Raw genomic sequence first — 24,022 nt, forward strand, 5'->3', positions numbered from 1 at the left:
ATGAGGCTAAAAACTATAGATTGAGTCCAAATGGTAACATAATCTTGTTCTCCTACTAAAATATCACAACTTCATCCAAAATTTTGAGGGAAATTGGGTCTCAAATGGCTAATCCACACTATGAAGATCTAGATCTAGTTAGAGGCTAATAGAGCTCCATTTGAGCCATAAATCTAACAAAAGAGCTTAGAAATGAGAGAGAATTAGCGTCAACTTACCTCCTAGACCCTCCAACTCCAAGGAATTCAACTTGAAAACCTCCCCCCCTTTTTTTCTTTTTATTTGGATCTTGGGGGAGTTCCTCTCCCGACCAAATAATGGGGGGTCAAGAGGAGGAAGAAGAGCCCAAATTTTTATACACCTTTTTAGGGGCGGGTCACCCCATAGGCCACCCCTACAAATCAAATTTTCAGGGGCGGCTCACCCCCTCGGCCGCCCCTGAAAATGGCGAGCATTTTCAGGGGCGGGTAGTAAGATGAGCCGCCCCTGCAAATTTACAGGGGCGGCTCATTAGCATAGTACCCTGCGCTATTTACGGGTGGATTTTTGGTCCGCCCCTAAAAAAAATTGAGGTGTTCCTAGAAATCTTTTCTGTAGTAGTGAAACCGACAAATATTACTTAGTTTATGTCTAAGTTACCTTCAAATTTTTGGAAATTTGGAAATCTGATTTACTTGCATATTACAGGATGATAAAAATATCAAGCAACACCGTCTCTCAACATACTTCCTCCGTTTTTTTTGTACGACGTTGGTTAAGTGAGCCAGGAAGCAGGTCGTACACGGCACAAGCGACTGAGAATTTCAACAAGCAGTACCGAAGAAAATTATAGTTGTAAAGTCGTGCAGTAAGCCAAAAAAGAAAAAAAATACCCCTTTCGTTTTTAATATTTGTCGCCGTTGACGTACTCTTAGTCCGATGTTTGACAATTTATCTTATTCGAAAAATAATACAAATATATAAAAATATAAATTGTACATAAAGTATCTTTGATGATTAAACACGTCATAACAAAACTAATAATACTTTCACAAATTTTTTAAATAAAATTGCAAAAGTGAACAGCAACTGTATTTAAAAACCATGGTAGTATCATGGTAAACTCACCGCGGGCGCACGTCGCCGGGTGCAGGCTGCCGTCGGGGCAGAGACACCTGAATGCATTCGCACCGCTGGCGCGGTCGTAGCGGCACTGCCCTCCAGTGGCGTTGCACGCCGCGCCATCCCCGGGCGCCCTCCACTCTAGCAGGAAACCGCGCCGCACGAGCCCCGCGTAGTCGCCCAGCGCCCTCAGCTCTGATCCCGGCCGGCAGCACGGGCACGGCCGAGTAATGGCAGCCAGCCGCTGCCACCTCCTGCGCTGGACCCCCGGGCTCGTAGCTCCGGCTCATGAGGTACAGGGACCACGCGCCGGAGCGCGCGCAGCTCATCGGAAGCGACCCCGCGGGCGGCGGCCGCGAGCAGTTGGCGAAGAAGAAGAGCTCCCAGTTGACGCGGCTTACGGCGAGCAGCGAGAGCGCGAGGCCGGTGGACATGTTGAACGCGGTGGCGCGGCAGGCCGAGGGATCGCCGGCGAGGTTCGTGTGGAAGACCACGACGGAGCTGCTGGCGTAGTGGATGGGCGGCGCGCCGGTCGGGTCGCACCCTACGCCGAAGGACGGGAGGCCGCAGTAGGAAGGCTGATGGTCCCGCAGCCAGAACGGGTACGTGATCGACAGGTTCCCGCACGACGCCGGCGCGCAGGTCGCGTCCAGCGTGGCGGCGACCAGAGGCAGAAGCGCTAGCGGTACTAGCACAGCGGAAGCGTGCATTGTGGTATGGGAGCAAATGCCGAAAGGCCACACTTGAAGGTTGGAAATTAGATTATGAGAATATGTAGCTTATTAGAAGCGTTGAAGGGTTCCTCGATGGAGACGGGAGCCGAATTGTCTGACAATCAGGCTCTGGAGTCTGGGCAACAAACGATGCATATTGTGCATGGGTCAGGGATCAACAGCAATGCCCCGGCGCCGTTTACTAGTAGCATTTTCTCAGTTGACTTAGTCGAGAGATCGCAACAAGGTGTGCAGTTCATCCGAGTTTAGCACAACTGAGGGCATGTACAACGCATCGTCGACTGCCGTAGACATGCAGCAAAATTTTGCAAAGGTCCCCCTCGCGGCCCACATTAACTGCCGACCCGGCGTCTCGTTCATCTACGGGTGATGGCCCGTGCTCCCAGGCGCGGCGACGGAGAAGTCGGCCGTTGTAGGAGATGGTGCGGGGAGACGACGAGGCAAGGATCCGCTGCGCGCACGGTCCTGGCCACTGATGCTTTCTGTCCTGGCCACGCCGCCTCCAGCTCGCCGGAGCGCCGGAGTGCCGCCGCCGCCCGCCGCCGCCGGCGAGTCCCTGCTCCCTCAGCCAGACCCTATCCAGCCCTTTCCGGCCTCACCAAGACCATCGGCGGGTAGTCGCCCTCATGCCGGACGCCGCCGCGGAGCCAGCCCACGCGCACGCTGGCCGAGCTGGGCGCTGCTGCCAGGGCCGTGATCCATGAAGACTGGCAGGTGACCACAACGTCCACGACGGCGGCGGCGGCGGCGAAATCGTCGCCGGCTGTCTCGACAGCCGCAGTCGTGGACGAGGAGGATCCGCCGGAGTCGTCGATCGACGGATGGGGACGCCGGCGTGGGCTCGGTGGTAGGCAAGTCTCCATCTGGTCCACAGCCCGTCCTCCTCGACTAGCTAGCTCGATGCGTTGAAGAGCAGCGGGTTCACTTCTTTCCTGCGGAATGCCGGAATCCTCGAATTTGCTCGCTACTTCCCCCTTCCGGTCCCGGCTGACTGCAATGGAATTGCATATGCAGAGTTCGTCCTCGGTAGCGCCATCTTCCTATCCCTCCCCTTCGCTGTGGATTTCTTTAGATTAATGAGCTCTGATTCTATCCCCAGCGCAAGGTGCCCTCTATTTTTTTTGGTTGATGCCGATAATTTGTTTATGTAGTAGAGCATTGTTGGCCGTAGTAGATTATTGCAGTCTCGTAGTACCCTCTGATTCTTTTCTATGTGTTCCTGTCTGATTATTCCATGTTCAATTGCGATCTTCAGGATGTTTCAGAGGTTTGTTCATACGATGGCTACCAATCCAAGGAAATAATTGCAATCCAAGGGGGTCTTTGGGAGCACGCAGAACGTGTTTGAGGTTCCCAATTCTCCGCGGCCACTCGACTCGCCCTAGGAGTTGGGTGCGGGTTCCTGTACTTTCAAAGCAAAACAGTACTCGGCTTACCGGTTTCGACTACCTCCTACTTCCGACATGCGGTTAGTACAGTTCAATCCCCGATTAGCACTGCCGACAACGACCGGTCCTTAAGCGACACAGACGGGGCTAAGACAACCAGAAACCATGTCCTACTGCCATACCTATATATCATCATCACTCCCCGTCCGGTCTCACATTTCCATATCACCTTCAATAACTCAGGTACTGTAATATAAATATATATAACTTATATCTCGCGAGTAACCGAAAATTACTCGGCTTCTAAATATCCTATATCTCGCGAGTGGCAAGAAGTCACTCGACTTCTATCGAGAACTCATGGAAACCTAGAGATCATGCAACTAGGGTTCCAAACAATTCCTAAACCTAATGCACAAGTAATAGAAACATATATGGGTGTCATAATTTAAAATAGTAGGTTGTGCACCGGAGCTTGTCTTGTGTCTACTGCTCTGCGCTAGGGTTAGCTGGGCCCCGGGCCAACTCCCCACGAACCCCCTGCTGCGGGGCTTGCCCCTGCGACTCCTGTGGCTCCACAAGTACCTCGTATACGATCTCCTCCGCTGCGGCTGCTACACGTATGCACATGCATATGATATGAGGAATGCAGATATGATTTACAAAAATTATAAGCAACCAATACCCGAATTAGTTTTCATCTATTTTCACCCACTAACCCTTACTAACCCCTCTCAGCCACTGCCACACCGGTCAGACCGGTCCAAGTTAATTCAACCCCGCCACCGGTCAGACCGGTCCCTCCGACCGGTCAGACCGGTCCTACCCAGACCACAAACTAGAATACAAGTCGTGGCTAAACTAGCCCACAAATTTCAAATCATTTCTAGGCCCTAGTTCAGAGATGCATATAGATGATCTTGACCCAAGGAAATCGACTAAAATCCTCTAGAAAGATGGATTCACCCAACCCTAGGTGACATACCTTGGATGAGTTCACTATCCCACCAATTCTAAATCCCTTCTAGGCTTTAGTTCATGGATTCAATCAGAGGTGTCTGACCGTTTACCTTGAATGGGCTCCTCCCCCCACAAAGAACTTGGGATTCCACGTCACCCCCGGGATGAGCATATGGAGAAGATGATCCTCCACCGATTTGAAGCTCTCCCCGGCCTTGGATTGAGTGGGAATGGGGAATTTTTGGAAGAAAGGGTTTGGGGGAGAGGGGAGCTCAGGGAGAGGGCGAGCTGAACCCAGGGAGGATGAATGAGTTGGTGAGGAAGAGAGAGAGAGTGGTTTAAATGTTGTGGGGCCCAAAAGCGGTTGACTCAGGTGCAACCAGTCAGACCGGTTGCTCCGACCGGTCAGACCGGTCTGGTCCAGGCTGACAAGATAAATTTTGATTTGATGATTTTGACGCGTAAGTTTGAATCTAATGACCATGATTAAGTTAAGTACAGAGGATTAACACCTGTGGTGTTACACTAGCCCACCGCTCGCGCCGCACAGCCCCCGCCCCCGCCGGCCTCGCCCGCTGCCCACCCACCGCCGCGCCGACAAGCACTTCCCCTAACCTAGCCGCCGCGACGCCCCCGCCCGGCCCTGCCCACCGCCCCACCCACCACCGGCGGCCGACGGTGCTCCGGTGCCTCGCCGCCCAGCCCGCGCCGCCGGCCACCGCTGGGCCGACCTCGCCGCCCACCTTTGAGGTCCGCCGGGGATAAGGCTCCCCGGAACCCAACCCCCCAACCCTAACCTGGGAGCAGCGGCAGCACCTTCATCGTCGGCGATGGCGGCTCCGTCGGCGGCGGCCGGGAGGGCTCACCTGGCAGCGTCTACGTAAGGCCATGTTGCCCTCTCGTCGCCGAGGTGTTTGATCCCAAGGCCCGCACGAGTTACCGTGGTGGTGATGACCCAGCCCACGGCGTTGATCAGCTTTCATCTATTGGGCCCCTGCCAGTTGTTACATTGTGTTTCTGCTGAATCTGGATGAGCTCGTCAGCGTAGCAGATTGACGGACAAGACGACTACTAGTCCATGAAGATCCCTCCCGTCCTGACGTCTAGTGCCAAGCCGGTGCGGTCGCCATTTCACAGAGACACGAGAGGGGCGGCGGTGAACGGTAGCACCCTGATGGTCGGATCTCCTGGAATTCGCCACTCAGCCCCGCAGGTTCGGTGCCGGTGGTCAAGGCGCGCCAGATGGGGATTGCTTGCAGCACCCGCACTAATCCAATCTCACGCCGCATCACAAGTGGCGTGACATGCCCTGGCCTTGATCCCTTGCGAGGAGACGATTGAGATTCGACAAAGAGGTGGCATTCGAGGAACCATGTAAGTATGCGCCTTGATTGCACAACTGATTTTTAGTTGTCATATGCGTCTAGATCTATTCATTTCAGGTTGGTGCTTACTGCTTAGGTCAATGGGGAGCGTATGTCGATTTTGCAATGAGACAATAGGCATTTGGATTCGGTGGATTTTATGGGGTTCAGTTTGACTACTTTATGATCCTCTCGGCTTCATTCACTACCGGATTTTGAGACTTCGCTGTGTGCCAGAAGCACACGGCGAAGCCTCCCAGGCACACGGCGAACTCTTCGCCGACGGTGGCCTACGGCGAACCCTCGACGGTAGCTACAGGCACGGCAAACACCTTTGCCGTGTGTTTTCAGGGGTACACGGCACAAAAAAGTGCAAAGACGGCGTGACAACGGCTGACAGCGTGACGGAGGAGTTCGCCATGTGCCAGGTAGTAGGCACACGGCAAACACGAGCGGAGGGGCCCAGCGGCAGTCGGCTTCGCCGTGTGCCGGTCCTGTGGCACACGGCAAAAAAATAAAGGATTCATCATGTGCAAAGGCCTAGGCACACGGTGAAACTTGGTCAATTCGCCGTGTGCCAGGGCTGTGGCACATGGCAAACTTGTGTTCCAGGCTAGCGCAAATGGTCACTCTGCCGTGTGTCATGGCCCTGGCACACAGCAAAGTGACCAAAGAAATTCTATTTTTTTTGCTTTTTCACATATAAACGAACCCATATCACAATATTTATTTCACAGGTATTGTATATCACAACAAACATCACATGCATTATATATCACAACTAGCCACAAATAACATCACAACACATCCAGAAGTCCAATGCAAAGTATACAAGTTCACAACATATCCAGAAGTTCACAAGTCCATAAATACTGAAATAAACAAGTTTATTGCTGAGGTGGGTCGTCGAACGGTGGTGGGGCGCCGGGGTGAGGTGGGAACAGCTGGATCGGGGGGAACGTCGGTGAGATGGCCGGCGACATTTCTGGCGTATTCGACGCCGCCGATTGATTCTGCAAAAAAGTAAGAGAGTAGATTGCATGTGAGATAAAAATCAAATTCTCAACTTATAATCCAAGTTATAATCTCTAAGTCTAAAGTTTTCTAAGTATCTAATACTTCAAATGAAACTACAAGTTTGTCGAGTTGCTCACCGGCGGAGTAGTAGGAGCAAGAGCCACAGGGAATTGCATCGGTGGGATGGGATTACCCATTTGGACAGAAAGACCTCGAATGTAGTTGTACATTTGGGCCATCTTGGGCGCCTGCTTCGCCTCATTCTCTTGTCGTATCCTCCTCTCTTCGGCCAGCGCCGCCTCATAGGCCTCCTTTTACGCTTGCATTTGGGCCTACAATATTTTATCACAATGTTACAATGCAAAGCAAACATATATACAAACTGAACGAACGATGAATAAATCAGAAATAACCTGAAGTTGCGGCACTTGGAGCTGTGACACGGATAGCCATGAGCGTATGGCCGGGCTACTGCTCGTGCTCCTCGCTCGAATCTAGGAGAGAGTGGAAGTGCTGGCCTAGTCTACAAGGCTGTCACCGATATAGTACCACCCATGCTTCTTGCCTCCTCCCACCCTCATAATGACTTTTCCATCTAGGGGCAGGGTCCTCGGATCCTAGTCTGGCCCATGGACCTGCCTTCACATCTCTGTGTACGCCTGGATACGACTGTGGACGGACGGGTTGCTGTACGCCGAGGGCGGGTCATCAGGGTTGTAGGTGATGTTGGGCATCGCCTTGCCCTTGTGGGCCAGAGCCCATCTCATGAACTGGGTGCACTCCTGGCCTTCATGTGCCGACGACTGCGAAAAAGGAACAAGTTCATTACAAATCATGCAGAATTGAACATTAGAATAAAGAAATCAATCTGTGTACCCATCTAGCCCTGTACTCGTTGTTGTTGAGACTGCCTTGATGGTGTGCTGGACCTGGCATCAGCAATCACCGCTGCCGGCCAGCATCGTGCTTCTCCTGCCACTCGGGGTGGAACCACTTGTCCACTATGCGTACCCAGCACACGGTACCATTACGGCACCACCACGCAGGCACCTACACATGATCAAATGTATGACATGTAAGAAGAGAGAGAATTAGAGATGTATTTAATCTCATAATAAATTTAAACTTACCTGCAAGTATTGCTCTCGGGTCAGTTTTAACTCTCTTGTCTTAGGCTTTCTGATCTTCTGCTTAAGGAAAAGTGCGCAGAAGTTGATGACGCACTGGACTTGCACCTCGTAATGCATGTCCTTCACGAGTTTAACGCATCGATTGTGAGCTACAATCGCTGCCCGCTCCTCGTATCCCTCGTCGCACATGTAAAAATTCTGCATATAAAGACGATGGATCAAGTCATCATTACAAAAATGTTCAATGAATGTGACATATTCACCAGTTTTTCGTGGAAAAAACTTACCCAGAGCTCCCCCTTTACCCGCTCCGCCTTGTTCTCAAACGCCCTGCCATTCTGATCCAACTGACCGTTGGTGGCGGCGATGCTGTGGTCCCACGTCCAAGCCAGCTTGTACCTTCCTTGATAGTGGACCAGGCCTGGAAAGTGGTCCCTGCACAGAAGACCTAGGATGCCATTGACCTTGGGTCTGTGAGCACCTCCACTGAGGACGGTCCAACTCCTGCCAAAGTGATTAAGACAAAATATTGGTTTCTATTGTGATTTTACAGTTATGAAATGAAAAGGTAGTAATAACATGTAAAATTACTTACATATCGCCGCACGGTCGAATCATCGGGCGTAAGGCAACAGGTATCGGCCTGTTTGGAAGTCGCGAGGGACCTCGTAACCAGATAGCCGGCGTAGAGGTATCCCCTGTCGTGTCCTCCTCCTCCTCAGCACTAGACGACTCGCCCTCCTCCTACGCCTCTGCCTGCCACTCCTCCTCCTCTTCCTGCTCCTGCTCCTGGGCACGCGGATGCTCCACCTCCTCCTCCTCCTCCTCCTCCTCCTCCTCCTCCTCAAATGGCGCTATAGGCGAAGGCGCTCGACGCCTCCTGCCTCCACCCTTCCCTTGACTCTTGGATCCACCCTTCCCTCGACCCCTGCCTCACCTCAACCCGGAACTCCTCTCGGACCCCTCACCAGCATCCGAGTGAGGCATGACTCTTTCGTAAAGTGAGGTGATCGATCATTGAAGTCCGCCGTCCACCATCTTTCTTCAATCACCTGCAATTAAAAACAGTAAACCAATCAGCACTTATAAACAAAATATTCATATAAAGAGAAGGAAAATAAACAAGACATAATTAAAAAGTAACATGATATTACAAATAATAAATCAATTAGTATGAATCATACATGTATTAGAAATAATCATCTTCATCGGGATTAGCCGGATCATCACTATCACGCAAGTCGAGAAGTTCAAGCCCATGCTCCAAAGGAGGAATTTCCTCCTCATTGTCATCGCTCAAGTAATTCTAGGTCTTTCTCATTACAAACCTCCTCACCAGCGTCCTCGTCATCAACCATTTCATCATCGTGTACTTCCATTTCGATCATTCCGGTTAAGTCTATCTCAAAATGCCCTTCTTACCCATCTTCTTGTCCTCCTTTCTCCTCCTTGTTCGAACCTAATTCCATCAATTACAACATAAGTATTGGTCAAATTTCCAATGTCATGACTAAAAAAATTAGCGACGCGGCGTGGCGGGGAGGCTACCACCAGGGGCCGCGTCAAGGCGCGGCGGGGCGGCGGCACGGCTGCCCAAGACGCTGCGGGGCAGCGCCACGATGGGTCCGAGGCGCCGGCGGGGCGGGCCGGCGCCGGGACGGGGGGGCACCGGCGGGGCAGTGCCGGGCAGGGTTCACCAAACCGGTGGGAACCGGTCCGGTTTGACCGGTTACCGGTCAAACCGGTCCGGCCCGGTTCCGATTTGGGCCGGTACCAAACCGGCCCAAATTCAAAATTCAAATTTGAAGTATAAAAAAATAAAAAAATTCCAAAAAATACTTCAAGGTGCGACGAATCTAATGGTGTCAAATTTTCTCAAAAATTCGTTCATTTAGTATAGTAGGCGGGGATTTGAAGTAAAAAAAAGTGTGCATACAAAAGTATACAAATACAATGTAAAAGTAGTACAAAAGAGGGTTGGAGGGTTCATTTAGCCTAAAATATGTTATACAAATATTTATTTAGTATACTTTGCGGGCATTTGAATTTAAACCAAAAAAAGAAAAAAAAATGAATTTGGCCAGTTACCAGTCAAACCGACCGGTAATACGGTCGGAACCGGTTGAACATGCGATTTTGACTTTGATTTTGAATTTGACCGATTTCCACCGGTTTCCGGCCAAACCGGTCCAGTATACCGGTACCGGACCCCGCCGGTTTGGCCGGACCGGTCGGTAGCGTTAACCCTGGTGCCGGGATGGGGTGGGGCGGGGTGGTGCAGGGCCCGTGGGGGCCGCACTAGTGAGGCAGCGCTGGGACGGGGTGCGGCGGGGCCAGCAGGGCGGCGCAGGGCCGGGGCCGTGCCGGGTCGGGGAGGGGCGGCGCCGCGCAGGCGGGGCGGGGGCGCACAGGCAAGGCGGCGCCGCGCCGGGCCGGTGCCGGGGTAGGGTGTGGCGGCGCCGGGGCGGGGGCACGGCTGCGTTGGGCGGCGACGAGCGGGCCGGACGGCGGGGCGGCGTCGGGCGTGAGAGAGAGTGAGGAGCTCGACAGGGTGCGAAACGGCTAAGGCCGTGTTTAGATAGAGCGCAAAATTTTTTTGCGATGGAATCTTACTAATTTGAAGTACTAAATGAAGTCTATTTACAAAACTTTTTGCACATATGGGTTGTAAATCGCGAGACGAATCTAATGATACTAATTAATCCATGATTAATCCATAATTAGCGGATGGTTACTGTAGCATAATTGTTGCAAATCATGGATTAAATAGGCTCATTAGATTCGACTCGCGATTTACAGCCCATTCATACAAAAAGTTTTGTAAATAGAGTTCATTTATTACTCCATGCATACGTCAAAACATTCGATGTGACATTTTTTTTTGCGTTTACGGAGTTTACGGGTAAAGATCTAAACAGGGCCTAAGTGTTTAGAAATTCGTCATGTGCCCGATCCACGACACACGGCGAATTTACAACTTCGTCGTGCGCCAGATCGGGGGCACACACCAAAGTTATAACTTCGCCATGTGCCAGATCTGGTACACACGGTGAAGAATAGAAAATCCTTTTTTTTAGACGAAAATTATCTTTGCCGTGTGCCACAGACTTCGCCGTGCGCCAGATCAGGGGCACACGTCAAAGTTATAACTTCGCCATGTGCCAGATCTGGTACACACGGCGAAGCATAGAAAATTCTTTTTTTGGGACCAAAATTATCTTTGCCGTGTGCCACAGACAGGGCACACGGAAAAATCTGAAATTAATTCTGTTATTTCATGCAGTTATATCTCTTAGTCAACTAATTCATTTTTAAAACATGTTTCACTAAATTTAATGGAATGTACACTGAAAAATATTACCAAACTCACTAAACATTTCATATGAAATGCGTCTTTGCAAAATTTTCCATTATTTTATGCATATATAGCTAAATTCAAATATTACTAAAAATTCAAAAAATGACAAACAAATCCAAAAAATTGCCATAATTGAATATGAAGTACTTTATGTGGTCTATTGTCTATAGAAAAAATTTTGAACACAAATCATAATTTGAACATCATTACGCATACAGACGTAACTACAATCTTCGAAACTCTATGGATCTTTTCCGAAGAAACTCCAGTTTGTAAGCAGTGTTTGTGAAAAAAGTGAAAAATGCAACCAAATTTTTACCATAGCCTCCATGGATGATATCTTGACATGACGACAAATTTCATAATTTTCAGACTATGTTTCGATTTTATATAATTTATAGACGTTTGGCCACACGTTCGCTTGAATAGGTGATTCGAGGCATTTCTTTTATTTTGTCGTGTGCCGTAGGCGTGGCACACGACAAAACCTTCTATTTGCCATGTGCCCGTGTTTGGCACACGACAAAGAGCTGGGTTTGCCGTGTGCCTAACGGCAGGACACAGCAAAGTTTATGTTGTCGAGCGGCCGTCAGCGCCAGGCCACGTGGCGAACTGTTCACCGTGTGCCCAGGTGGAGCACACGGCAAAGTTGGACGGCGTCGAGCGGCCGTTAGCTGTGGGTGGACGGACTGCGCACATGGTGCCTCTTCACCGTGTGCCGGCCTGTGGCACACGGCAAAGAGGCCTGTTCGCGGTGTACCATCATGGGCCCACGGCAAAGAGGCGGCTTTGTCGTGTGCCCGTCCTGAGACACAAGGCGAAGCCCCTTTCGCCGTGTGCTGTTGTTTCGCCGTGTGTTTTGTATATGGCACACGGCAAAGAGGCCGTTTGCCGTGTGCCCGTGGATTTGCACACGGCGAACAATGACGCACACGGCGAATTACCGGTTTCCGGTAGTGATTTACATGGCATCGTCCTGAACTTGCCATCTACTACGATCAGCTTCGTCGTGAACTTGCCATCAAGGTTCATAATAACTCCAAAACTCCAATGTTTTTATTTTTAGACAATTTGTTTTTTGTATTGTCTTAACGAATGCTTGTTCAATTACTTGATACAAGCACAGGTGGGTCATTAGAATTTTGAAGGTTTGGGCAACGGGCTACCTTAGAGATATTGCCTCGCGTGAAGAAACAACAGTGACAATCTCCGGCTAACCAAGAATATGTTAGGTTTATGCCAAATATCTTATGCATGCTTGGATAATTTATTTTCCCCTCTTGGCATAATCTTTATGATTTCCAGACTTGCGGTGCAACATATTACAGTAGGCCTGTAGTGTTTTTTTCGGAAACAAGTACTGTATCATTGTAACTTAATATTGCAACCATATAGATGCATGGCCCACAAGGTTAATACGAGAATGTGTGTACAAGTTATGATAGAATGCCTAATTCCAATGGTATAGGTAATATTTTCATAGAGTTGGTAAACGCTGTAGGATTTTTGAGTTCACAACGCTTAACTCCTTGGTCTTTAGAACTTCACTGAGAACTTTTGCTTTGGCACTACTGCTCCTACTTGTGCTTTCTTCAATAAAAGTATAAGCTGGATCTCCACTGCAAAAGAATGAAAAAATGATCCTACATCAACTCAATTCTGAATGGCACTGGACAGATGCAGAAATATGTATAGCAAATATCTTACAGTATTTGACTGAAGTTTTGCTTCGGTGGCATGTCCAATTCATCTAAACCTCTCTCGAACATTTACAAAACCTTGGTTATCGTAGGACGATGCATAGGTAATATTTGGATGCACCAGAGGCCAATCACAATCATCTTTTTAGCGATTCCCTCATGTTCATGTGTGACTTCACATGCCTGTAATCCATCATCTTGACCAAAATGGTCATAGATCCAATGTGGAAAATACGTTTCACTTGACTTTTGAGCTACTGATCTCACATTTTTCCTGCCTCCAACCATCTCTAGCGGCATCATGCCATAACTATAAACATCAGATTTTTTTGAAACAACCCCAAAAGTTCGAGAGTGCACTTCAGGAGCGATGAACCCAACTGTTCCTCTAGCACCAGTCATTGAGAGCTTGCTCTCCTTGGTATGGCATAATTTGGCCAAACCAAAATCAGCAATCTTTGGGCAAAAATCCTTATCTAGAAGGGTATTTTGAGGCTTGATATCAAAATGGACAATTCGTGTATTGCAACTATGGTGCAAGTATTCTAACCCTCGAGCAATCCCAATGGCTATTTTATAGAGCTTATCCCACCCTAAAACTGCTTTAGGATTCTCTAAGTAGATATATCTATCCAAAGAGCCATTGGGCATGTATTCATATATTAGGGCTCATTTCGAGCCCTCCAAACAAAACCCATATAAGCTAACAATGTTAACATGAGAGGTCCTGCCAATGCTCATGACCTCGTTCACAAACTCCTCCTCCTTTCCTTTGGAGTCATGCAAGAATTTCACAGCAATCATACGACCATCATCTAGCCTTCCTTTAAAAACCACACCATAACCACCTTCACCAAGATTATCGTTAAGGGAGGATGTTATCTTTGTTACTTCTGAGCACTTGTATCTTTTTGGAGCTAATGATCCATGCGATGCTATTCGGGCCTCGATGTTCCTTTCGTGTTGCTGCTACCTTTTTTGTGTAGGAAAAACGAGAATTTTTGCCTCTTTCTATACCATACCAACACATATATACATGGTAGGAGGCTAGGAGCAAGCTTGCAGATACTGACATTGAAACTGAAATTAAAATACATGTTATTTTATATATTAACAATAGCGATATGTAATTTAATGCACAGTTAGATTTCAATCCTATCAGCAAATATGTATTTCTTTCTCTTGAAATAAAAAAATGACAAAGTATACGTTAGGAAAAATATGAACAAGCTATATAAAGACCATAATTTTACTCCAGATCAGCCAGTTTTATATTAGAAGACATAATAAAGGGTAACTTGTACCTATAGGAAATTACTATCAGCAGGTACTTAAATTTGGATTGTTATAAATGAGATGATGTCAAACTAGCATACCTATTAATATTTGTCTTCGGCGCAGACCGTTTGCCCTCTGAATAGAACATAATTTTTGTATAAGAAAGTAGTCCATAATTTAATATTTGATTCTCTTGCAAAAAGGAAGGAATCACTGTAATATTTGATGCTTCATTTTACAGATGAAATTTGATTAATATGCTACTCCCCTAAGGTGGCTTATGCCACTATCTAAAGCTGACTTTGGGATTCACGATCTCAAACTGTCTGGATATGCCACTCTTGTGTTATGATTTCATTTCCTTCGTTTCGTCTGTTGGATAGAGTTCAATTTCCATGGTAACAGAGAGAAGATGCGCTAACAGTGAAGATCAAGAGAAATATATGTGGCTCTTCTGTGACTGAAGGATATTTATGAAATTCATTTTTGGTACTATAGTGGAGATTATGCATTTCAGTAAAGTTGTAATAAACTAGTTACCACGGACACTTGTACTGAAAATACGTGAGTCAAGATACCTTTTGCTTAATGAATGAATATTGTGTTTTATTTGTCCTCAGTCACTATACCACAGCCCCGATACACCAACTGACCGTCAATCGCTAAAAGCCGTTGTACCGACAGACCATCAGTCGGTATAGATGTATGCCAACACCATGTTTCTGTCGTTGTAAGTGGCGTCGGTATAACTTATACCGACTGACAGAGTTATACCAACTGATGGTCTGATGCCCTACTAAGATATACCAACTGACACATATCCCAACCAATGATCTGTTACAATTTTTTTACCCACTGACAGCAAGTAGCTAAATTTCTTTACCAACTAACAATCCAATGCTAAGAATCCATATAAAATAATATAATTAATCTCTCATTGATCATACAGCACCAATTTTTTGAAACAATACATAACAAACACACTTGACTGATGGTTTTTCATTTGAAGCCAACAGATTCAATATGAGCATACAAACATTGACATTGATCACCCATACATTTACTTGTCCAATCTTTCCCCAGAACTACAGACAAAGGGTCCATATAAGCAAGCAATTACAAGAAGCATATACAGCCAAATTTTCCATCACAGTAAACACCAAAAGGCGCTCAGGAACGCCAAAAGACTTAACTACAGAGAAGGCCTAGCCTGTAAACACAACCTAAAAAGCTACATACCAGGAACACAGCTAAGCACTTGACTCCTTATAAAGCATCCTCTTGGAGACACCTTATAAAGCATCCTCTTGGAGATCTAGTTTTATCTCTAGGAAGTTCAGAAGAAACACAATTTCAATGTGCTGGAACTGGTAGACAAAAGAAGCATGCCCTCCCTCTGCGATCAGGCATCCATGCTCACACCTTGAAGGAAAAAAAATAATTAGAAATGATTGATTGAAATGATTCAATTACATAATACATACAGAACTCAAATATGTAGCTAATGCATGATATATTATCCAGATACTTGCACTGTTTGTAGGAATGTCTTTAAAAATACCAGTTTTTTAAAAAAAAAATTACCTGAATTCCTAACATGCTATGCTGTGTGCAGCATGAGGAGTTGCGGAACATTCAAGATGGAAAGTCTAGACCTCCACAGTGGCTTTCAGCTCGATTGCTTGCCATGGTAAGTACTGTCATTTCTTCAGTCAGGTTATGGTGCTGGTAATAGATGCGTAAGAAATCAGCAGGCATTAATATGTCATACCATGTGCATTTACTTTCAGTTTAAGGGGGTATGCAAGAGTTAATGGGATGTCATACCTGGAGCCATTTCTTCCAGAGGTGCAGGACCAAGATCGTTTTCCTTGTTCTCCTCATTCCTTGTCACTACGTATATGTTACCCATGTATTCATTCCCATCAACAAAATTCGGTATATATGAAATGCTTATATAGTTCAGCTCACGGAATGCTAACCAACATGTGTTACAAGTAATTTGTAAGCAAAGAGGGGGGAAAAACCCCTAGCACCACCGAACAACTTGACAGTTGACCCTAGCACGTCCTCAAATCAACAAGCATACATACGTATATGAATCCAGGACTACAAGTGCAACTGGATCTGCTAAAATCCAAGCAAGGGGAGGGGGGAGGGAGGGAATGGAAAGTAATACCTTGATGGAGATTGAAAGATGGAGCGTGACGAGAGGCTCGGGCAGTCGGGCAGGCAAGGGGATCGATGCGGCCCATGCGGCTTCGCGGCCGCCGCCACCGATGCGCTCTGCGCCCGCACGAATGGATGTGCTCCATAGTCCATACTGTGCAGCATCCGCCTCCTGGGAGGTCCCCCGCACAGATGCGAGCACAAGGCACGCGCCGGCTCCCGCGGTCCCTCACGCGCTCTCGCCGCCCGCAGCCTCCTGCGGGTCCCGCATTTCTTGCAGCTCGAGCGGTGGGCGGCGCGCCTCCTGCTCTCCCGTGGGTCGATGCGGCGGCTCCTGGACGCGGCGGCCGGTGGGGCTGCCCGGTCTCCCGCTCCAGTGAATGGCAGGCGGACGCGAGGAGGCGTGGATTTGGGAGAGGAGCAGTGGGCGGGCAGCGGCGCGGCTCCACGAAACGGTGGCCGGTGGTTGCTGTCGGGTCTCCAGCTCTGGTGAGTGGCGAGCGGAGGTGAGGTGGGATGGATTTGATAAAGGAGCACCGCGCGGCTCTGGATGAGATCTGGGAGAGAAGCAGCAAACGCGAGGCGGTCGAGCGCGCAAGACTTTGGGAGATTTGGGGAGAGCGCGCGGTGGCGGAGACATTTGGGGAAGATGGCGGCGCGCAAGCGCGCAGGGGCAGAAGAACGATAGAATTAGGGTTCTCCGAAGATGATTGGTCACTGGTGGGCTCATGAAGGAAAAATTGCGCGCCGGAGTGGGCCTGAAGCGCCTGATAGGCCCAGTACATGCATGCCGACGGATGGTTTGAGGCCTATATCAGCTTTTACCAACTGATGGAGCTTTTACCAACTGATGGTGCGAAGAAATACCGACTGATGGTCAGTCGTTAAAACTTGAATTACCGACTGATTGACTGTTGCAGAGCTTTACCGACCGACAGTTTGTTGCTATTAATCTATTTTTGCCGACACACATCTGACGGGATTTTTGGGCTGTGGTATAGTTAAGGATGGATTCGGATGTCTGAACATCCGAATTATCCGTATTCGTATCCGCTTAAAACGTAAATATGGATATCCGTATCCGTATTCGAATTTAATATGGATGTCATATGGATGCATCCGAATTCGATTTTAAGAACTTTTCTCTATCCGATTCCATATTCGTATTCGAAGAATATCCGATTACATCCGTATCCGTCCGTATCCGCAAAGAAAAAATGACTAGTGAGACAATCTTAAACTTATCTTTATACCTATTACTTAATGATGTACAATATTTAAATTAGTTAGAAAGCTAGATAACTAATAATATATTTATTAAAATTAGTAATGATATAAAAATTAACTTTAACTATTTAATATATTTATTTCATGATTAAAATTATTTAATACGAGTCAAATTAATTATTTATTTAATGATAAAATCTTTTTTATATATCTTAATTATTAAGTATTTAAATATTTATTTATTTTACATTTATAATTAGTATTATATATTTAATATAAAAGCTATGCATAGATAATTATATATTTTTTTATTAGCTATCTCCTAATCCTTTACTTCCTACTTACAGTATATAATGATTTTGATCTACTATAAGATTATTTACAAAATAAACATACTTATGATAGCTCTATGTTTCAAATCGAGAAGGTATTCGGATTCGTATCCGGATTCGAACTATCCGTTTTGTATTCGTATCCGATGAGATCCGCATTCGTATTCGTATCCGGATTAAAATGTGGTAAAAGGTGACATCCGGATCCGATTTCATCCGTATCCGATCCGAATCCATCCCTAGGTATAGTAAGTCTTCTGAATATATAGTCGATTTCATATAAAAGTTGGATTAATAAGCATGTTAATGAAAGCAAGTGCATGTATTGCAATGAACTCATCCTTTCATTGATCCTGAAAGTATGATAATCTACCGCATAGGGTGGAAAGTTAATCGTGACAACATCAAGAATGCTGGTTGGATCATTGCACGTTGGACATGGGAAATGCTTGTCTACAAAATCACAAGAGGTATGAGCTAGCAGTCCCTCTTATCTCTGACAGATCCTAAAAGCTGATTAATAATTATCATTTTTTGTGATGATATTTATGTGATTTTTCTTCTAATATATATGAGCTAAAAGGAAAATGCTAATTGATGCTTACACTTGTCCGTCAATCATGCATATCTGCACCAAGTAAATCAGGGGTGACTAACAAATAGAGGCAACGTCCAGCCCAAGTGGTATAGTAGTTAATCTTAAGCTGAGAAGTAATCATATGATTGCTTCAAGGTCTTAGATTGAAATCCAGTACCAGTTAGAAGTTAAAAAAAAATTCATATATGAAATCCTTGCACAGGGGTGTAGTTGAAGTGTGTAAGTTATATAAAGTGAATGCTTTTGCTAATTAGTTGTCCATTCTTTTACAGCAAGGGCCAATTATCAGTTTCCTTACTGGTTGTCCCATAAAAATTCTGTATAAAGGTTGGACATGTCATGCAGCTGTGAGCATTAAATTTGTATATATACCAATCGTGTTTTCCCCTTCTTTTTATGTCTGGACAGCTCAATGTATACAGGGTGATATTGGGCATCCAGACAAGTACGTTTCGCTTTTCCTTGAACTGTTATTTTCACTAGGTATGCCCTCTGTTACCTGGGCTCAGGGGCGGATCTACATGGGGGGCTAGAGGGGATCAAGCCCCCCCTACCTTCCCAAGATACATGGAAACCCCCCTAAGCCCCCCAACATTTTTGGGATGAAATAATGAAGAGAAAGAGGAGAGGAAGAGGAAGAGAAGAAGAGGAAGAAGAAGAGAGTTAACATGAGCCCCCTCTAGTTGTTCAACCTAGATTCGCCACTGTCTGGGCTGGATTGGAAGTATTCCATTCCCGTCATTTAAAAATATAAGGACTTGGCGTGATCTTAGAACTTTGATTCTTAATTTCTTATGTACCAATGTTCCAACAAAATCATATGCATAAGAAAGTACAATTAAGCTTAATTAACAAAATGGAATATTTGACAAAGAAAAAAGGCTTCCCTTCCCTTGAATAAGAAGTTAGCCGATGGGGCATTGGACGGACCGCAGGTGCTCGAGTACACGCCGTCGGAGCAGTGGCACTCGAACGTATCGTCGGTACGGTGACATCGAACCTGCACCGGCGGCCGCCGGTCCCAGTGCAAGGCGCGCAGTCCTCAGTCGTGTAGTTGTGCTCTAGCAGAAACCCACGCCGCCAGTTGTCTGCCCCGGTCGCTCCCTTGGATCCCAGCACTGGCAACATCGACACGGTGCAGTCCACCGGCAGCGGTGTACGAGTGTCCTCGGCCCTGTACTCCCTCAGCCCAGCGAGCCAGGCAAATGATCCGTTGGACGACAAGGCAAGGTCGCAAGTGCGCACGTCTGACGTCAGGTCGAGGTTGGTGACTATGAACAAGCTGTTATCGTAGAAGATGTTCAGGATCTGGTACCTCCAGTACGAGTTGTTCAGGGAGGTGTTGCCTTTATCGCAGGTGACCTGCCTGGACGGCCTTGTAGCCGCACTCCGGTCCATGCGTGCCGGCTAGCCAGAACGGGTAGGCGAGATGGTGAGGCCGCCGCACGACGCCGTCGTCGCGTTTAGGGGCGCTGAGGTGGTTCTGGCTAGTAGAGCGAGCAGTAGCAGAGGTGGACAGAGCACGGCAGGCGCAGGAGCAAGGGACGGATGCATCTTTGCAAAATTGCAACGGGGAGTATTGCAAGTGTGCGACTAGCTACGGTGGGCGTGAAATGCCGCTGCAGGGGTAAGTCAGGAATTACCAGAAATGTCGGTGGATGGTTTCTTTTTTCTTCTGAAAGGAAGTTGCGTGGGAGTGTGAAGGTCGGGAACGATGATGGTTCAACGAATTCAACTGTCGCAGCTGGCCAAGTTTGACATGCTAGTCTTCTGGGCTGATAACGAAGCCGTGGTGGTGCGCCAGCGTTGGCTAGCTAGGTCCAAGTCTTCAGTCTCCTCCAACAATGGTCATCACTCATCAGTCAACTGACCATCAGACTACTACATGTCATATTAATTCTAGGGTTATTTTTCTCCACGAGCAGTAAATCATTAAGAAAAAACAAATGCACGGAACTCTATGACGAATGATCGGCAAACGCCAGACGGCAGGGCAAGACTAGCTGGAAAGCAACGCGAATGTTCCAATTCGTAAGTGAATTTACCTGACAGTTGGGGCGACGGTGGAAACGATATGGCACCTGCCACGTCAAGAGGAAGCCGCAAGCGATGAGCTCCTCGTATCTGCTCACGTTCGCCTTGCCAGACGAACTCCCGAGCACCGGCACGATGGTGGCGCTGCAGCCCTCCAGAGAGTAGCTGCCGTAGCTGCCCGACGCGTCGTAGCTCTCGACGACTCCAAAAAAGCTGTCGTTGGAGCATACCGTCTCCACCAGCCCGCGACTCTGCCTCACCGCCTCTGCGGGTGGCTTGCCCGAGCAGCTGTAAAGGATCAGGTTCTGATTGGCGGGGCTGACCGAGAAGGGCAGGCCGATCTTGTTGGAGCTGTTGTTCATCGGGAGGTGGCAGGGTTTGGAAGCAGAGGAACCGGCGAAGGCTTCGAGCTTGCGGACATCGACGACGACCAAGGAAGCGTTGTCGTAGAAGATGTCGAGGATCTGGAACCAGTGGTTCTGCCGGTTGTACCCGAGGTACGGGGTGTTGTTGGTGCAACGAACCTGGAACCCAATCAGACCGCACCTGGTCTCCATCGTCTGCTCCGGGAGGATCGCGAACGGGAAGCTGATGTTCACGCTGCCGCAGAGCTTGAACGGCGGGCAGTTCTCTCCTTCCCTGCTGCCTGCTTGTGCCGCAGCCGTCATCAGTGGCGCAGGCGAGGCGACCAAGGCTGAGCAGACGAAGAGGAGAAACAAGGCCGAAGCTAGCCCTGCTAATGGGTTAAAATCCACCCCTACCCACAGCCAATTAAAATGATTAACCAATCCAACCCAACCCATAGATTTAAATTAACTACCCACTCCAACCCGCACCACCAGAGGTGGGTGCCCATGGGTTGGATTGAGATCCTCTGCAGTCGACTGCAGTGACCGACGCGTGGGCCCGATGAGCGGCTGGGCCCACGTGCAGTGACGTTGTCACTCTGCAGTCGACTGCAGAGGAGTTGATTCCCATGGGTTATGCCCACCATTCCGTCAGATGCTAGGCCTGCTCCAGTTGCCTGTTGTGCAGCCCACCGTTCGGCTGGTTGCTACTGCTGCCTCAAGCAACCCACCGTTCGGCTGGCTGCTGCTGCTGCTGCCACCTCCAGTTGCCTGTTGTGCAGCAATAGCTGCAGCGAGCCAAAAAAAAAAGCCCATCTGAACAGTTACACACATAATACAAGCAAGCATAAGTTACGAACGCATAAACATACAAACAAGCAAGCTACCATAAATTACACACCAAACAAGCAAGCCACGTTTACAGTTCTTACATGTCAATTTGTCATCTCACTTAGCCTCTGCCAAACATAAGTTATACACATAACACACACAAGTTACACTAATGCATCATCAGGACATTTAGCCTCTACCAAAGTCAAACATAATTTATAGTTGTTACATGCCAATTATTGCAGAAATCTGTAAACACTAACTGTCTTTTGGTCTGATAAACACTAGCTTTACTGGACAATTTGTATCAAGCATCAAGGGGCCCTCATTAATTGAGCCATTTTCTTCATATATACTTCATGTTATCAAACATGATCTTCTTCCACTGCACCTGCATAAGGCAAAAAATTCAAAAAGTATTGGTTCATGATATTCGTAGTTTTACATTCATGACTAATGAGATAATTTGTTTTCTAACTTTTTTTCCTTTCTTTATCTGGAATTGGTTCAAAAAGCACCTACAACCAGAATTGCATCATCATCATTATTTCTTGGGGACATGGACATTAGCAGTTCTGCAAACTTGGTGAATTTGAGTGAGAAATCCAGTGCAATTCAGAAAAATCTCAAATTACCTCTTTGTTTGTCCTAGGTTTCATGTGCCCATTTGTTCCATTGCTTCCAAATTGTTGCATCATCGTCAACGCATACCTGCTTATGAACATTGGGTAAGAAATATGATTTATAGTCATCTTTTTTTTATCGTTTATGCTTTTGCAATTCGTGCAGCCTGCTCTAGTTTCTGAAAGATTTGCAGATTTCATAAGACAGTCAGTTTGATCAAGCAAAACATAATTCTTTTGAGCTAATCTGCAGTTTTATGAAACCAGACGAAATTTAGCCCTTACTTTGCAGATATCAAGATATCAGAATGTCTAAATAGCTACCTATGCTTCGTAGTAATCCTGAAGGTAATCTTGACCTCACCGCAGCGCTCCTCAGGCTGCACTATATTTGGATTTTGGAACAAGACCATAGAGTTCTCTGAACACATATATCAACACATTAGCACCTAAGCCAACACATTAGCACCTGTACTAAATTTAGCACCTAAGCCAATACATTAGCACTTTAAAAATTTAGCACAATTTGCTCCATATGGTTCCAATCTTTTGTTTGAAGAACACTAACAATTTAGCATGCAGCTAGTATTAGTTTCAGGAAACCAGGGAAAAATTGGTCTGGAGACAAGTCCAATGCTCAAAATAAATGAGATTAACTCGAGTAGCAACATAAGCACAAACAAGGCAAATTCGGGCATTCAGCAACATCGCATTGCGCCCAGAACCATACGCCTAACGGACCAATTCGTGAGCTGAAACCGCAGCAAGCAAGAAGTAGCAGAGTGATCTTTAAAAAAACAAAACTGGAGAGGTAGGGATCACGAGATGGGCCTGGCGGGGTGCGTCCGGGAGGGGCAAGTCAACTCGCGCGACCTGGCGCAGGGCGGAAAGGAGGAAAAGCACGGTGAAGGCAAAGAGCAGGAAGGCGCAGCGCGAGATTGGCGAGCGTCGGACACGCCGGTGGCGGGGAAGGACATGAGATGCGCAGGAAGAGATGGGGGAGGATCGGAGGGGCGTCGATGGGGCAAAAAGAAGATCAATCACCTGGCGCGGAGGGGCGGGACGAGCCGGCGGGTAGGGTGGATGGTGCAGACGACCGGCAAGGAGGGCGCGGCGCCGGAGTGCAGTCCGACGGCTGGGGAGGAGGGCGGGCCTGCGCCCTGCGGCCTTGCAAGGATGGCCGGCGAGGAGGGCGGCCTGCGCCTTGCGGCCTTGCAAGGGCGACGGGGAGGATGGCCGGTGAGGAGGGCAGTAGGCGCCGGCGGGATCGGGAGGATGGAGGGCGGTGGAACGGTGGCGGATGGGGTCGAACCCTCCCTGCGAAAACCGGGAGGACTCGACTAGCGAGTCACCCACCATCCAACCCGCACCCAACCCGCATATAGTGAAGATCCAACCCGCCCCAGCCCAATAACTGCTAAAACCCGTTCCGACCCATACCAATAAAACCCATCTCAGTATCCAACCCGAAAAACCCAAATGGACCCGCCCCACTAGCCAGCCTAGCCGAAGCCATGGGAGCATGAGGAGGCCAGGCCGGCTTCGTCGATGGCAGTAGCGGGAGGAACAAATAAAGGGGTGAATTCGATCCATGACGGGAACTTGATTAATAGTGTCTGACCTAATTAATACGTAGTAAGCCCGGCCGGCGGGTCCTGGGGCAGCTCCAATGATTTAGACGGTTTAGACGGCAGTTGTCTCTTTACATATCGCGCCACGTGACCCGAAAAAAAATCGGCCGTCCGATCGGGCCATCTAACGGCCTACATGCGCCACCATGCCTCCCGCCGCCGCCGCCGCGGGCCCCACAAGCCGGCCGCCGCCGCGGTGC

General features: G+C 48.0%; 1 protein-coding gene, 1 long non-coding RNA gene and 1 pseudogene across 7 annotated transcripts; all 3 read right to left on the reverse strand.

Moving 5' to 3' along the window:
- Positions 1-7,205: 7,205 nt before the first annotated feature.
- Positions 7,206-13,827, reverse strand: LOC120700849 (annotated as a pseudogene).
- Positions 13,828-14,943: 1,116 nt separating this feature from the next.
- Positions 14,944-16,906, reverse strand: LOC120699018. 2 transcript variants are annotated; one of them, XR_005685162.1, is made up of 4 exons: positions 16,210-16,906; positions 15,858-15,923; positions 15,615-15,755; positions 14,968-15,452 (listed from the first exon to the last, which is right to left on the reverse strand). It is a non-coding gene; the product is annotated as an uncharacterized LOC120699018 (long non-coding RNA). The 2 variants fall into 2 exon arrangements; XR_005685161.1 differs by lacking the exon at positions 16,210-16,906 and having other exon boundaries at positions 14,944-15,452; positions 15,858-16,202.
- Positions 16,907-19,576: 2,670 nt separating this feature from the next.
- LOC120699016 (LEAF RUST 10 DISEASE-RESISTANCE LOCUS RECEPTOR-LIKE PROTEIN KINASE-like 1.2) lies at positions 19,577-23,562 on the reverse strand. 5 transcript variants are annotated; one of them, XM_039982857.1, is made up of 6 exons: positions 23,236-23,562; positions 22,516-22,612; positions 22,204-22,279; positions 22,047-22,086; positions 20,402-21,959; positions 19,577-20,234 (listed from the first exon to the last, which is right to left on the reverse strand). In XM_039982857.1, exons 5-6 carry the CDS (start codon positions 21,191-21,193, stop codon positions 20,208-20,210), a joined length of 819 nt encoding a protein of 272 aa, XP_039838791.1. In that variant the 5' UTR covers positions 21,194-21,959; positions 22,047-22,086; positions 22,204-22,279; positions 22,516-22,612; positions 23,236-23,562; the 3' UTR covers positions 19,577-20,207. The 5 variants fall into 5 exon arrangements, with proteins under 5 accessions (XP_039838791.1, XP_039838792.1, XP_039838789.1 ...); XM_039982858.1 differs by lacking the exon at positions 22,516-22,612; XM_039982855.1 differs by lacking the exon at positions 22,047-22,086 and having other exon boundaries at positions 23,236-23,558.
- Between the last annotated feature and the right edge of the window lie 460 nt (positions 23,563-24,022).

This window comes from Panicum virgatum, chromosome 3K (genome assembly GCF_016808335.1).
Source record: "Panicum virgatum strain AP13 chromosome 3K, P.virgatum_v5, whole genome shotgun sequence".
Classification (NCBI taxonomy): Eukaryota; Viridiplantae; Streptophyta; class Magnoliopsida; order Poales; family Poaceae; genus Panicum; species Panicum virgatum.

Excerpts from the sequence above, each read along its gene's own strand:
- LOC120699016 (XM_039982858.1), bottom strand. The coding sequence starts at position 21,193 with ATGGGTTGGGTTGGATTGGTTAATCATTTTAATTGGCTGTGGGTAGGG. Across the intron at positions 20,235-20,401 it reads ACCGTCGCCCCAACTGTCAG|TCTGATGGTCAGTTGACTGA; the intron begins GTAAATTCACTT and ends GACATGTAGTAG.